The sequence below is a fragment of the Octodon degus genome, unplaced genomic scaffold (genome assembly GCF_000260255.1).
Source record: "Octodon degus isolate 3935 unplaced genomic scaffold, OctDeg1.0 scaffold00035, whole genome shotgun sequence".
Classification (NCBI taxonomy): domain Eukaryota; kingdom Metazoa; phylum Chordata; class Mammalia; order Rodentia; family Octodontidae; genus Octodon; species Octodon degus.
The window spans coordinates 5267943-5282539 of NW_004524611.1; the positions used below are offsets into that span (position 1 = coordinate 5267943).

A 14597-nucleotide genomic window follows, 5' to 3' on the forward strand; every position below is an offset into this window, starting at 1 on the left:
AAACCTCTGACAGCATGTTGCTTGGGGACCTTGGCCCCCAAATGTCTCATCTGAAATCAGCGATAATGGCATGGACCAGAGAGAGGACCAACCTCACATTCTATTCCTGGACCTGTCTTCATAGGCTGTGGCCACAGGAGGACACGTGCCATCATGTCCCTGGGGGTACCTCGAAGGGAGGCCACCATGGGGCCCAACACTGGCCCCCAGCCTGTGCTCCACATGGTCTAGGGTTGTGCTCAGGGTACGTGACCCTGTAAGAGGGACCATGCTGGGCACTATCACCTGCCACACACTGGGCACACAGTGCCAGCATCTGCAGTTTCCAGGCCAGCACCCCAGGCAGCTGTCATCAGCTGGGTCCATCGGACCTAAGTCTCAGCCCACGTGGCTCTGGTTGAGTTATCAGCAGTGAGAGGTTGGGCCACTAGATGCCAAACGACTCTACTTCCACCGTGCCAGCTCTGCCAGCTCTCACGCTTGGTTGTGGTATTTCCTCTCAGGTGCCAAAGGGCATGGAGAGGTTTGTGAGCCAAGAGTTTGGGGATCTGAGTTCCTTGAGGGAGACCTCTCTTTCTGCCATCCCCTACGTTCACTGTGAAGGTCCAAGCCACGGAAATCCACGTCCCCTCCCCAGACTAGCCCTGAGCAGGCCCTGATCCTGCCTGCTGGGCTCTGCGCAACCATATCCCCGTGAGTCTGACCTAAGTGCACCCCGAGCAATTCGTCTAATCCTAGCCCAGAGAGCACAAAGGCAGACACGACCCCAGGACACCATCCAAGGAAGCCATCACACACTCACTCTCAAACCTGAGGGACAACAAGGACCATGGTGTGCGCTCCCAGAGCAACTGCAGTGAGGGAGGGTGCTTCCAGGCCAGACAAAAAGCTGCACTGCGCTCTTTGTTAATTTCACCAAACCAGGTATTTCAAAACCCAACTGCCTCTAAGGCCATGTGCGTGTGTATTGTGCATGTGTGTGCGTGTGCGCATGCGTGTGTGTGCATGTGTGTTTGTGTGTGTGAGTGCATGTGTGAATTAAAGCCATTGCAAAGCCACAATCACATCCACTTCCAGGGCTACTTGAGAGTTCAGAGTGCGAAGCACAGGCCGCACTTCTGGACCCCCCCAGAGGACCCGGGCAGTGGGGCACACGTGCGTGGGAGGTGCACTGTCGCTCCCTGCCAGTTACAGACCCACGCTTGCCTTGCACACTGAGCCTCCCCGCTGGACCCACTCCCTGTGTGGGCTGGGAACAAAGTTCCCAGGAGATCTGGAGCCAGCCCTGCCCAGGCACCCCCACACCCTTGCCACTGTGATCCAAACCGCTTCTTGCTGACCATCCCAGCAAGCAGAAGGCAGTCTTTCCGGGTTGCGCTTAGGACTACGGCACAGTCTTCCTATGAAATGCAAATAAAAGCCAGATAGCTGGAGCTTGGCTGTGTCCACCAAGCCTAGGGTCCCAATCCTCCATACCAACCTGGGCGCCCCGGCCCTTCCCGACCACCACAGATGGGTGTCCTGCATGGGTGGCACTGAGACACAGACAGCCCCAGGAATGGGAATGGTACTTTCCAAGGCCAGATGCCCTTGATGGCGGGACAGCTGCACTAAGATTCAGGGTGAGAAGAGGCTTCTCAGGGGAGGGGCCACGCTGCCTCCTCGCTCTCAGAAGGAGTGTACAGACCCAGGCAGCATCTGCTCACCCAGCCAGAACGCCGAGGTGGATCCTAGGAACAGAGAGGCCAGTGGGGCAGAGGGGCTCTGGGAAGCGCAGCCCTGCTGGGCAAACTCCTGGGCATGGCTTGTCTCTGAAAGGCCAATCTGCCAGAGGGCCAGACTGGGCTCTACAGCATAGAGTTACAGTTATTGCATCGATGACAGAAGGGTCGGGACGCCCCGTGGCTTAGAGTCTGAGAAACACGGGCTGACAACTGGGTGGCTGGGTGTATGGGGCGTCCACCTGCAGGACACGGGCACCCCAGGAGTGGACCGGCCTGGGCGGCACGGCCCATGGAAGCATCTGGAAGCATTCTGGGGCTGTGTTCTACTCTACAGTGGCAGGCACGGGAGGCATGCGAAGAGGGGACACACAGGGCCATTTCCCGAGGGCCACGGCATTGCCGAGCACGCAGGGCTAACAGGGCGGAGCCGGGCTTTTCCTCATTTTTGGTACAAGTGACAGGCAGCACCTGGAAGTGGTGCACTATGTACAGAGCATCTTAAAATAAATAATTTCGAGACTCCTACCCGAATGGCTCTAACATTTGTACATGAATACTGTACAAGATTAAAAATAAATAAGGCAATATAATACAGGCTTATCACAAATAAAAAGGAAGAAAGTGGTTTTCAACAAACCCCAGGGAACATATGGCTGAACACAGCTCCTGACCTCGGAGGAAGAGGCGGGGTTTGGAGCTGCTGCTGATGGAGACAGGGATGTCTGCCCTCGGCCAAGCCTCCAGGCAGCCCCATGAAACAGTCTGGTGCCGGGGTGGGGGACACGCAAGCGTGCAGTGCCATCCTGCAGGCCCCCCAGGCCCCGTCCCCCACAGCAGCTCACTTCGCTCTGAGCGTCAGAGGCGGATCCGGGTGCCACTGGTGGGGCTTCTACACCCACTCCGCTGCTGTCCATTCAGGTCGTAGCTGAATCCTACTCTCCATGTTCGTGGGAACAATGCTCCTGCTTCTCGCCATCAGCAGGGGCTGGGAGCCATTGTTAGTTGTCCTGTGTCACCTATTTTCATCAGGTTTCAGCCCCGGCCATGCTTTGAGTCTCTCCTGTCTGCTGCTCCACTTCTGAGGGGCCACACGGCCGTGACAAGTCCAGATGGACAGTCCAGGGTCCCCTCCTGCCCTCAGGCTCCTACCTTCATCCCATGCACAAGGCCCCTTGACTATGCAATGGGACACACAGGCTGGGGCCATGCCTCTGCCCCCTACCCAGGCAGCCCAGCAGCCACATCGGAACAGAACAAAGGGACCAGGATGCACCGGCATGCGGCCCTTCCCACCAGCCTGCTCACCATCACCCTGCACTTCCCCTCCCCCCCCACCCCACCACCCCCGTGCCTGGTGCCAGCCAACCACTGCACATCTGGTCAGGAAGGACAGACAGATGAGAAAATCCCAGTGGAAAGGGGACCACAGGATCAGCCGGGCATCCCACAGCCAAGATAGATGGGAGCAGAGACGAGGCAGGGGAGCAGGGGCGATGCCCCAGGCAGGTTCTCAGGCCATGGCTCACTCAGTCACAGCTGATGACCAGACATGGCTGGCGGAGCTCAGGACCTTGCAGCAGCCTGAAGCCCCCCAACCTCTGATGGACACCCCACAGCCAGAGAAGAGCCTGAGAGCATCTCCCACACATAGAGCCACCAGGACCACAGGCCCTCTGTACCTATGTCCCAAGTCCCATGGGGTCAGGTGGCCAGTCTGTCCCAAGCATCACCCTGGTGGCCCCCCCAGCTGTGACAAGGCCCCTGCTGCCTCTGCTGGCCACACAAACCAGGACGGGGTGGAACTGCTGCCCACCTAGATAGGGACCCGTCCTGAGGCAAGAGGCAGGGCCCCACCAGCAGGAGCAAGCAGGGCTCAGCCCACCTGCCCCCCACAGTCTATGCCGGCCACCTTTCTTTAGGATGTCCCCTTGCCAATGCACCTGCCTGGACCACCCCTAGCCCTTCTCCAGGAGCAAGGACAAAGGTCTCCAAGAGCCAGACATCTGGGCAACTTCAGCCAGGCCCCTCCTGCCACTCTACCAGTCCTCTGATCACCCACTTCCACCATCTCCACTTCAACTGTGGTTGCCATGGAGCATAGTTGGGGGTTCCAGGCATCAATGGGGCTACCTGCAGCCTCTCTGGACATTGAACCAGGGCCACCTGGATGCAGGACCTCACAGTTTGAAGATGACAACGTCCCCAAGAGGACTGGCCATGCCAGGGAAACAATGTCTTTCCTCCAGGAACCTGACCTGTGGGTGTAATTGTCACAGGCTCTCTGCACAATGGAACCTGGGTGTTCATTCAACACCCAGGACCCCACATACCTCAGAGGAAGGCAGGACAGGTGCCAGTTCTCCATGGAACCACAGTGACATACAGGTGCCTCCTGCCTGTCACAGGATCCAGGTGCAGTGGCAGGGGACACACAGACAGGATGAGCAGCTGGTGGTGACCAACAATGGAGAGGCTATGGCCCCAAGGACCCAGAAGACCCGCCTCTGGCTCACAGCATGGACCTGCTCTCAGGGAAGCCAGCGGCCCCGCTTCCTGGTAGCGAGAAGCCTGTCCGCCACCCACAGGCCTGTGTGGCCCGGACCTCTCGCCTGGCGCCGACTTGGAGCTCCCTTGCGGCGTGGCTCCTCCGTCCCTCTGCCAGGCAGACCTCCACGGCAGGCATCCTGAAGGTCCCAATGCCGACACAGCCTGATCCAGGCAGGGCAGGGTGGCACAGGCACAGCTCCTGGTGGCATCAGGCCACATGTGGACAATGCTCCTTCTGCAGCCCGGCCACTGGCTCCCTGCCCTGCTCATTGGCTGGTCCTGGCCAGGGCCATGGTGGCCCGTGTCACCCTGCATGCGCCTCCAGCAGCCCACGTGGGTCCACTAAGCCTCCTTCCCTGGTGCTGTGCATGGCAGGTATGGGCCAGGGGGTGCTGGGGGGAGCCCAGCCCTCACTGGGGGGCCAGCGGCAGGACACAGGGGTGGCCGTCTGGCCTGGCCTCCAGCTCCCCCATAAGAATACATCCTCCGCTGCAGGTGCATGGACCGCGAGTGGGTGCCGTTCCCATCAGTCCTGCCTTCCAGAAAGTAGGTCAGCATCTCCCCTTTGCCCTTGACGCTGACTTTGCCTCGGCAAACAAAATGGTAGGGACACTTCCGCAGTAGCCTATGGACCTCCTCCGTCACCTAGAGACAGACAGCAGCCAGTGTCATCCTTAATACAAACAGTGGGGGTCCGCAGGGGCAGGATGGGGGATATAGAAGGACCTGAGCAGCCCAGAAAATCCCACCACCCATTCCCTGGGCAAATGGAACCCAGCCAGGGCCACCAAGCTGGGACACCCAGACAGGGAGCAGAGACCCAGCACCAGGGCATGGGTGGGCCACCAAAGCTGCTCTACACCCTCACCACAGGCAGGGAGCAGAGGACTGGGCTGGGCCTGGGCACAGCAAAGCCTGAGTTTCTAACCACACCGCTGGGAGGCATGCCCTGGCTGCCAGGGCAGCTCTGGGGAGATTTCTCCAAGGGCAGCTCTGGGCAGACTTCATGCTGCTCTGAGGGAAATCCTAAGAGCTGAGTCAGCCCCACCCTAAAGAACCCCGAGGCCACTACTCATGGGGTCACTGCCCCTGGGTCTTGCCCCACCCCAGCGGCCTAGAGCTTCTCAGATGCAGTAGCCATGAGCAGCATCCACCCTTCACACACAGGCAACCCAAGCCCTGCAGGGCCTGGAGGCCCCAGGATGAGGAAGAGGATGGAGCAGCCAGGCCATCGGGCTTGAGGCCCAACCCTGTTACCTCCAAGGCTGCAGTGCACATGAAGAGCAGGGCCCAGGGGGTGCCCTCCAGGGCTGCCAGGGGACACAGAGCCTGCTCAGTGCTGCCTGCTGGCTACAGACCTGGCAATCACCACTGGCCCCAAGGCCTCGGTTTCCACACCTGCAAAATGGGCACTGTGTCTTGGGGTCCTGACCTGGATTCTGCCCTGAACTCCGGTGCTGTCCATCCGACTGGCCACGTTGACTGTGTTTCCCCAGATGTCGTACTGGGGCCTGCGCGCACCGATCACTCCAGCCACCACTGGGCCAACGTTGATGCCTGGAAAACAGTCATGGCAGGGTCTGCTGTCACCTGCAGTGTGGGAGCTGTGTGGGGCAGTGACGCTGCCCAGTGAGAGAAGGCTGCACCCCTCGGGTCTTGTTCTCTAGACCACCTGCATCACCTGGAGCCTCACAGAGGGGTGGTGACCGCCTGTCCCACATGGCCCCCAGCACACTGCCACATGCAGGCTGGCAGAGTGATTCCTAAACCTGGGGAGCATCCCAGGCCCTGGAGCATCAGCCCAAGTCCTGCTCCTCCGCGGCCACCAGATACTGCAGCCTCTGTGACCACAATGTGTCCCTAAGTGCACTTTCTTTCCCAGATATATTTCTAGCAAAGCTTTTCTTAGGGTACAGCCCTGCTTGTGCTGTGAGTTGTGGGTCCCAAAAAAGAGCTTGTTGTTCGGGTGCTCTGGGGGGAGAGAGCAAAGCGCCCTCCCCCCACCACTCCCACTCGGTTACCAGGCCCAGGAGTGCCAGTCAGGATCTCCTCTCGGGAGATTTTGTCGAAGTTCTCACCTTCTGCGCCTGGGTCTCCTCCTCAATGAATGGGGCACACAGGCCCTCTGCCACCTAGCCTGGCCTCCATGGGACAGTGGGTAGAACCCAGCACAGCCCACGGCAGCCCTCCGTGACCAGCGCTATCCAGGCTGAGCAGACCCCCACACCATGGCCCCTCTGCGTGTGTGCAGACTGACTTTTCTGCACTTGGCTGAATACCTTCCCCTAGAATCCAGGGCCTGGGGGGGCAGCCCAGGAAGAAGTACAGGAAGGCAGCTGGCATCCACCAAGGCCCCGGAGGCCCCTTGTCCACCCCCCAGCAAGTCCAGCCATGGAGGCACTGCAGCAGGGCTCGCTGGCTGCTTGGCTTCTGTGGTGAACACCCCCAGCCCACGAGTTCTATCAGGACACCTCAGGTCGGGGCCTGCGTGCTGGGCAGGACAAGGTCTATCATGCAGGCTGGGCGGTGTGTGAGTCACAAGACAAGCATAGAATCTGGCTCTGCGGAATCTTGTTCAAGAAGGAAGGGGTGTGTGGAGGTGTGGCTGGGACCCTTACTATCCATTTCCACCTGACTCCAGCCTAGCAGGAGCTTCCCTGAAAAACTATCCTCCTCTCAGAGAAAGGCGATGTATCTCCTGAGTTGGACCTCGTCTTTGGTCCGAAAGCCCTTTCTGAATTGTCTCTTCTTGCACAAGCTGCTTCTGGAGACAATGCTGTCCCAGCTCACACACAGGGTAGGAGGCGCTTTTCATCAGTGACGGGACCCCAGAGCCACCTACCAACTCGGAGGACAAAGTCGTTGTAGGACTGATAGTTGATCTCATCCAGGACGTCAAACATCTCAATGGCGAAGTCGGCCAGCGTGCAGAGGTGGGAAGAGATGGACTTCTTAGCCTGGGGTGAGCAGATGGGGCTGTTACCTTCGGGGGTGCCTGGGCAGGAGGGGTCAGGGCCCAGCTGCACTGGCTGTGGGACTGGGACTGGATTCTCACGCCAGCCCCAAGACCTACTGGCACCAGGCTGGGCGCCCATTTATTGTCCCATTCTACAGGAAGAAGGCTGAGGCTGGGAGCCCCAGCAGTGCCCAGGCGTGGGTGCGGCAGCCCCTGGGAGTGTGACACCAATATTCAGACTGGTCCTCTGACAACCCTGTCACTTCCCGTTGTAGGACAGCAAACGAGGCAGGGCACATCTGTCAGGAGCAGCTTGGTCCCTAGAGCCTGAGACCTGTGTTCAGGGGACAAGATCCTGTATTTGGTGAAACTGGCCATGATGGAGTTTCCAATTTGTATTTTTTGAAGGAAATTTTATGAGCCCCACCTTTTGTTGTGAGTGTAGGATATAGTTAAATGGTTTCGCTGCACCAGCCGGCACGGTCCTGTGGTTTTTCCTCTTTACTCTGTTGATGTGATCAATCCCACCTATTCATTCTGGAGGGCAGAGCCTACTTTGCGTATCTGGGAACATGCCACTGGGTGCTGGTTTGCAATTCTTCTTTGTTACTGAATTTAGTTTGCTAATGGTTGTTGAGGACCTACGCGGGCCTGCTCTGGAAAAAGACTGGTCTGCGGCTTTCTTTTTTTAGGACAGCTTTGCCTGGTTTTAGGCATAAGGGTGACTGCACAGAAATGTGTTAGGAAATATGTCTTCCGCTTCTACCTTCCGGGAGACTGTAGGGGACCCATAGCGGTTTCTCCTTAAAGGTTTGGGAGAATCCCCCAGAGGATGCCCTGGGCCTGCTGCTTCCTGGTTTGGAAGATTATTTGTGATTGGATCCGTTTCACTAGAAGCTCTCCACCTATTCAGATCGCTTTCATTTTCACAATTCTGCTCTGGGGAAGGAGTGTAGGCAATGGCAGGGGCTGAGGGCAGGAAGGGAAGACACCGGGGAGGGGGGCTCTGGGACACGTGATTCTCCCGAGGAGACTGCATGTGGAGGACCAGCCCCACCCATCAGCCTGGGGAAAGCCCTCCAGCCCAGGACCTACCCAGGACCCCAGGGCCCCCGGCAGGGCTGGAGCTAGGCCCAGCATGCGCCCCGGATGCTGCTCACCCTGGTCCCCGAGGTGGGTGCCAGCCCCACTGCAGCCATGTAGGTGCTGCCAATGGTCTTGATCTTCTCCAGGTCCTTGTAAAAGTCTTTGTCCATGAGCTTCAGAAAAAAACACAAAATGGTCACTGCGGTCCTCGGCCACCAGGAGCAGCCACAGAGAGACCAACCGACACACCCTGGACAGTGCCCTGGCCGCTTTGTTCTGGTACCAAACAAGATCTGGGGTGCATTGCAAAAAAGTCTGGAGCAGGTCTGCCCCTGCAGCTGCACCTGTGGCCACCTGGGAGGATGGGGTCTCCAGCAACAGGGACAGAGGGACAGGCAGTGCCCAGCTGAGGAAGCGCCACCTGTCGCTATGGAGAAGCCAGGCTGTCCCAGCCACCACAGATGTCAAGCTCCAGAGTGGGACCTGGTCCCCAGCTTAGCACCAATACTCTCTGACTGGACCCCAAAGGAGACAGGATGTACACACATCTCAGGCCCTGCTTGTCCCCTGTCCATCTACTTAGAAAGGGACAGAGCGGAGGACACCTGCAGGATCTAGCCGTGTGAAGGAACAGCCTCGCCGGCCCAGCAGACAGCGCAGAAGGCCTCACCTCATCAAAGTCAGCGATAATCTCGTTGAGCAGCCGCAGACACTCAACCCCCATGTTGTTGCCGTCGAGCTCAATGTAGAAGTCATTGAAGTTGGGGATGGATGCGAACATGACCCCTACTTGGGAGTAGGACTGGTAGTACAGATCCTGCAAGGACACTGGGGTCAGTGGGCTCCACACACAGGGTGGCCCGGGGTTTCTGGGACACACAGCTCTGTCCTCCTGGAGCAGAGACGTGGAGAGAGGGATCTCGGGGAAGCCACCTGCTCTGCGGGTACTGTGAGCATGAGCGCCAGCGGACAGGAGGACGACGAGAAGAATCTGGTGTGTTTAAATAAGTTCATAAAAGTTTCAATAAAAGACAGGCTGCCACGAAGCCCCTCAGAACGCTTCTCCTTGCCTTGAGCACACTCCTCCCCGCTCTCTCCTGCGCGTCTTTACAAGGAGTGACTGGAAACGTGGTGAGTGCTGCAGCCGAGCGCCAGCCAGCAGAAAGGCGGGCTCCAAAGACGCAGCGCTGCCACGTCCTCATCCACCTTATTCACCAGATCAGGCGCCACGTGCCTTCTGGCTCTTCCCCAAAGCCCAAATGACCATGAAAGATGAATGTTTTGAACTGTTTCAAACATCATGCTGCCAGGCTGAACACAAGTCAGGAATGACGGGGTAAGTGTGTTGGAAGCAATGGGTAGGATTTTGAGGATTTCGGGCAACGTGTCCTTCACCGTAATATCTTTCTTTTGAAAATGTAAAGATTCACTGTGTATTTGTGTGCTAGCCTACACAGCATCCATATCTTCTGCTTTGGACCTTGGTCATCACAAACATCGGCCTTGTCCTGTGCAGCTGGCTCCAACTCAGTATTGCACCCCGTGGTGTTAGGAGCGCTGACCACCCCACGCATTCCAGGTACCAGGAAGGGAAAGGACGCTCCCCCACGAGCAGATGCGGGAAGCCTGCGCCAGCCCACGGCCCGAGAGCTCTGTTTCTGAAGGGATGCGCTGGCTCATCGCCGGCTACCAGGGAGATTCCATGTACGCTGTTCTGGCCTGAGAACACTGTCTCCCCACTTGTGTGTCTTATTGAATGTCTTTCTCTCCCCTCTCTCCTATCTCTCTCCTCTCTCTCCCCCCTCTCTCTCTCCTCTCTCTCCTTTCCCTCTCTCTCCTCTGTCCCTTCCTCTCCCTCTCTCTCCTCTGTCTCCTCTCTCTCTCTCCTCTTTCTCCTCTTCCCCTCTCTCCCCCTCTTCTCTCTCTCTCTCTCTCTCTCACTGTCTCTCTGTCTGTCTGTCTGTCTGTCTGTCTGTCTGTCTCTCTCTCTCTCTCTCACACACACACACACACACACACACACACACACACACGAAAGCTGCATTCTCTTTCATGATCACAGAGAAGAGCAAGGCAAACCCCTCAGCCTGGGTTGGGCAGGCAGGAGCTCTCAGATGTGCCCTGTGCTGGGCACAAGAGCTAAGCCTGCTAAATGAAGTCACATGCAGGCCACAGGGGCCTCCGGCTATAGGTGGAACAGTGAGATGGTGCTCTGAGCTGGACCCTGGACCCCTGCCCCCGCACCAGGCAGACCCAGGAAGGGCAGTCACGGCTGGCCGAGTGCTCACCATGTTCCGGGGGTTGGACATGAGGAAGTGCTGTGCAACGTGGGCCGGCAGGAGGTTGAAGAGGATCCTCTTGTTGTCCAGCTTCACCCTCTCCATGTCGTCCCGCTCCTCTTCTGCCTGGGGGCGGGAGGGTGCTGAGTCCCCCTGCAGCATCACCCCACCCTGGCTGCTGCTGGCCCTCTCCAGGGCATCCTGCTCCCCAGCATGCTGAGGGCCAGAGCCACCTCCCAGGAAAGGGGTCCCCAGACAGCTGCCAAAGGCACCGCTCTACCCCAGAGGTAGCCCGATCAGACCGGCCTGATCTCCACACTGAGCTCAAGACCAGCCTGAACAGCATAGAAAAACCCTGTCTCAGACAAACACCAAATTAAAAAAGAAAGGCTTCCTCATCTCCAGGGTCTGCCATGGTGGGGCAAACCCCATGGGGGTCTTCCTGAGGCTCACGCCCACCCACTCCTGAGACTCATGCCCACCTCCATGGGCCCCAGAATGTCACCTGGAGCCTCACCAGCCTCCATGAGAGCCCACATCTCTCCAGCACAGAGACCAGACGCTGCATGGAGCCGGGTGGGTGGGTCCAAGAGCCCTGGCCATGAACCCCCCGCTCCAGAACCTGAGGGCCCAGCGGGGAACGGCAGGAGCAGCCCAGGCCCAGCCTCTGCACCAGCAACTGATGGGAGACACACAGGGACTGCCTGGCTCACAAGCCCAGAGGCCATGAGGGGCACCACCCCTCAGACACAGGGCCGCACCTGCATTTATGGGCACTGAAATCCTCGGTGTCCCTTCTACAAACCTGACTCACAAAAGGAACACGGCTGGAAAACAGGGTTCTGTGGTCCCCATTTATAGGCACCAGATTCTCGCGTGTAGGAGACAGCACAGCAATGTCCTCCCTGAAGGCCTAGAGTGGAGACCACCAAAGGCCAAGGGCACAGGGACCCGCGTCCCACCTGAGTGCCAGGGGCATGCATGCCAGCTGCTTCTCTCTCTGCTGCTACCTTATCTTTGTATAAAATGAGCCCAAACTGCCCAATATTCTTAAGGCCTAAAAGGGGAAGTCTGCTCCGGGTGAGAGCTTTAGGACCAGCTACAGTCAGGCAGTCTCGGACCGAAAGGCGCAGGGCCAGGTCATGCCGGGTGTCCTCCCAGCTGATGCACTCTGGGGAACCCAGGCCAGCAAATGGACAGGACCTCTGAAGAGGACAGCACAGTGAGGACCACAGCAGGTGAAAGAAAGACTCCTGGGGTCCCAACTCCAGGCCCGACAGAGCCGGGCGCTGGCCACCCAGGCGGGCTGGCACTCAGCTTGCAAACACCAGGTCGTGGTCACAGGTGGCCCCAAAAGGGGCTCGGGGGCCACAGCTTGAGGTGGACAGAACACTGATAGGACGAGGCTCCTGTGACAGCTGTGGCTCCGTGTTGACCTCAGAGACCACCAGCCTCTGGCTTCCATCCTCCAGCTGTCTTCACCTCGTGGCCTTCCTGTCAAAATAACATTCCCTACGTGCCGCCTTCCACATGACACAGACCACTGGTTATACGTTAACACATCACGCTCCCACATACACACACCAAAGGACAACTTCAGAATGAGAAGGGGAGAAAGAGGAAGGAAATAACTATATCTATATCTATCTATCTATCTATCTATCTATCTATATATATATATATATAACAGTTCTCATTAAAATGAATAAAATAAAATGTATAATTGGCAAATAAAATAACAGTTCTCACACCTGGAAGGCTAAAGCAGGAAGATCGTTATGAGGCCAGCCTGATCTACACAGTGAGTTCAAGTCCAGCCTGAACAACATCGAAAGACCCTGTCTCAGACAAACACCAAAATAAAAAAGAATTCAAAACATAACAGTTCTCTTCTATTTATTGGTGCCACAAAAATTTTATCTTCTTCAAAGTGTGTTATTGTTAATACTATCTCAGCGAAAACAACCTAAGTGGGAAAGCTTCAATTAAAAAAAATTTTTTTGGACTGATCAAACTATGACTGAAAAAGATCTGATTATGTTAATTTGGACACAGAGACTGTCAATGTAGCTGTCTTTTCTGAGTTATTATTTATGTTCTTTGTTTGTTCTGTTTTTCCATTTATGTATTCGGTACAGGGTCTTACCCCGTAGCTCAGATATTTAAGATCTTTTTTTTTTTTTTTTTGGTGGAACCAGGGACTGAACTCAGCCCCTTGCGCTTGCCAGGCAAGTGCTTATTCCACTGAGCCATCTCCCCGGCCCCCTATTTAAGATCTTAAGTCATCCATAGATTCACAGATGCAAAGATTTTTGTTGCAGATTGACTGATAAACACCCCACCACCCCACACCAGTTATCCTTAGGAACTACGCAGGAGATCTTGAGTTGTCTTGTTATATAATTTTTTAAACAAGATAAAAGTCTCCTGAAATTCTCTGTTTATAAGATTTTCCAACCAGCAAGGGAAACTCCAACATTTTTAAGAACAGCATTACTGTGGGTGGCACGAGCATTCCTGTTGACAACTCGTGCTTTCGGAACGTTTGTTCTCTCGGTGGCAGACTCTTGCAAAAGCTTTTCCTTCTCACTCATGCTTACATTTTAGAAATTATCAACCCGGGTGCACTGATCAACCCTGATGTGACATTCCAGGGAGGTCACGGACCCATGTGCTTGTCATTTCAGAAGAAGAACAAAGCAAAACAACAGCGAACAGCCTCAGTTGACAATTCCCTGGGACACTGGCACTAGCTGTGGCTCTGTCATGCTGACAAGGTACCCTTGGCCTAATAAACAAAACAGGCAACTTGAGCCCAGCCCCAAGCGTCAGCCCTGCAGTTGCAACGAGGCACAGCCTGCACCACGGCCCCGGCCGGGAGCTTCATGGGCTCTGCCAGTTGGTTCTGCAGCCCTGTGACGCCCATGAATCAGCTAGTATCCTTCCAGGGGCCCCAGCGTTCCTTGGGACTCCAAAGCTCTGACAACCACCACTGTGGGGAGGGATGTGGGGAGAGAAAGGAACTTTTCAGGTATAGGGAGGGGCGAAGATCAAGCACTCTCAGCCCAAGGGGTAGAGGATCAGGCTTCTAACTTGGGCCAATGATCTCCTGTCACCTCCCCTTGTGACTGTTTTTCAGGGAGCATCTAGTCACCCAGATCAGAGATGACTCATAACTCTGCTGGGCTCCCTGTCACTGGGGTGGGTGCAGCCTAAGATGAGTGGGACTAGACCAAGGAGGCCAGCAGGGGTGCATGCATCCAGAGAAACCCATATCCCTGATATCAAGGAGGCCTGGAACAGCAGGGAATCCCCCAGAATAGACTTCAGTGGTGTCTCCTCCTCCCCAAGGGCTCATAGTGAAACAAGAAATAAATCAACACAACTCATAACAGTTAAATCTTGGAAGCAACCTACATGTCCACCAGCAGATGAATGAACAAAAAAAATGTAGTATTTATACACAACGGAGTACTACTCTGCTATAAAGAAAAAAACCTTGAGTCATCTGTAGGAAAATGGACGTGTCTTGAGACACATGGTTGAGTGAAATAAATCAAGCTTACATGCCACATGAGTTCTCTTTCAGAAGGGACCAGAGCATAAACAGAGCAAAGCAAAAGATGGTAGGAAGCAGGACACAGATCTTTCTCAGAAAGGAAAGAGATCAAGAGATGGAAGAAGGAAGAGAAAGAGGACGAGAAAAGAGTTAAGATGTGTGATGTCACAAATGCCACACGGGCATGTAAACATTATATACTCCATGCATGTAATAATAAAAAGATACAAAAATGATAATGTTTTAAAGATCAGTGTTGACTTGGATGTTACTGATAGCAATTAGGCAAAGATCATAAAACGGTTCTCAGGGCTGGAGAGATGGCTCAGTGGTCTAAAGCACCTATTTAGAACAAGCTTAGCAAAAGCATCAGGGACCGCGGTTCAATCCCCCAGCACCACATGCCAGCCAGCCCTGCCCCCTGGTGGGCTGAGCTGGCCTCTCTC

The 14597-nt window shown here is 55.9% G+C and overlaps 1 protein-coding gene across 1 annotated transcript in view; it reads right to left on the reverse strand.

The window, feature by feature from the left end:
• Positions 1–2290: 2290 nt before the first annotated feature.
• The window catches only part of Adcy1 (adenylate cyclase 1), an 88460-nt gene continuing 76153 nt past the window's right edge, over positions 2291–14597 (reverse strand). Inside the window, exons 15-20 of the mRNA XM_004630537.3 lie at positions 10602–10718; positions 8984–9130; positions 8388–8486; positions 7114–7228; positions 5704–5828; positions 2291–4916 (exon numbers count right to left, since the gene is read on the reverse strand). Coding sequence (XP_004630594.2) covers positions 4614–4916; positions 5704–5828; positions 7114–7228; positions 8388–8486; positions 8984–9130; positions 10602–10718 — 906 coding nt within the window. The 3' untranslated portion in view covers positions 2291–4613. The remainder of the gene's footprint in view (positions 4917–5703; positions 5829–7113; positions 7229–8387; positions 8487–8983; positions 9131–10601; positions 10719–14597) is intronic.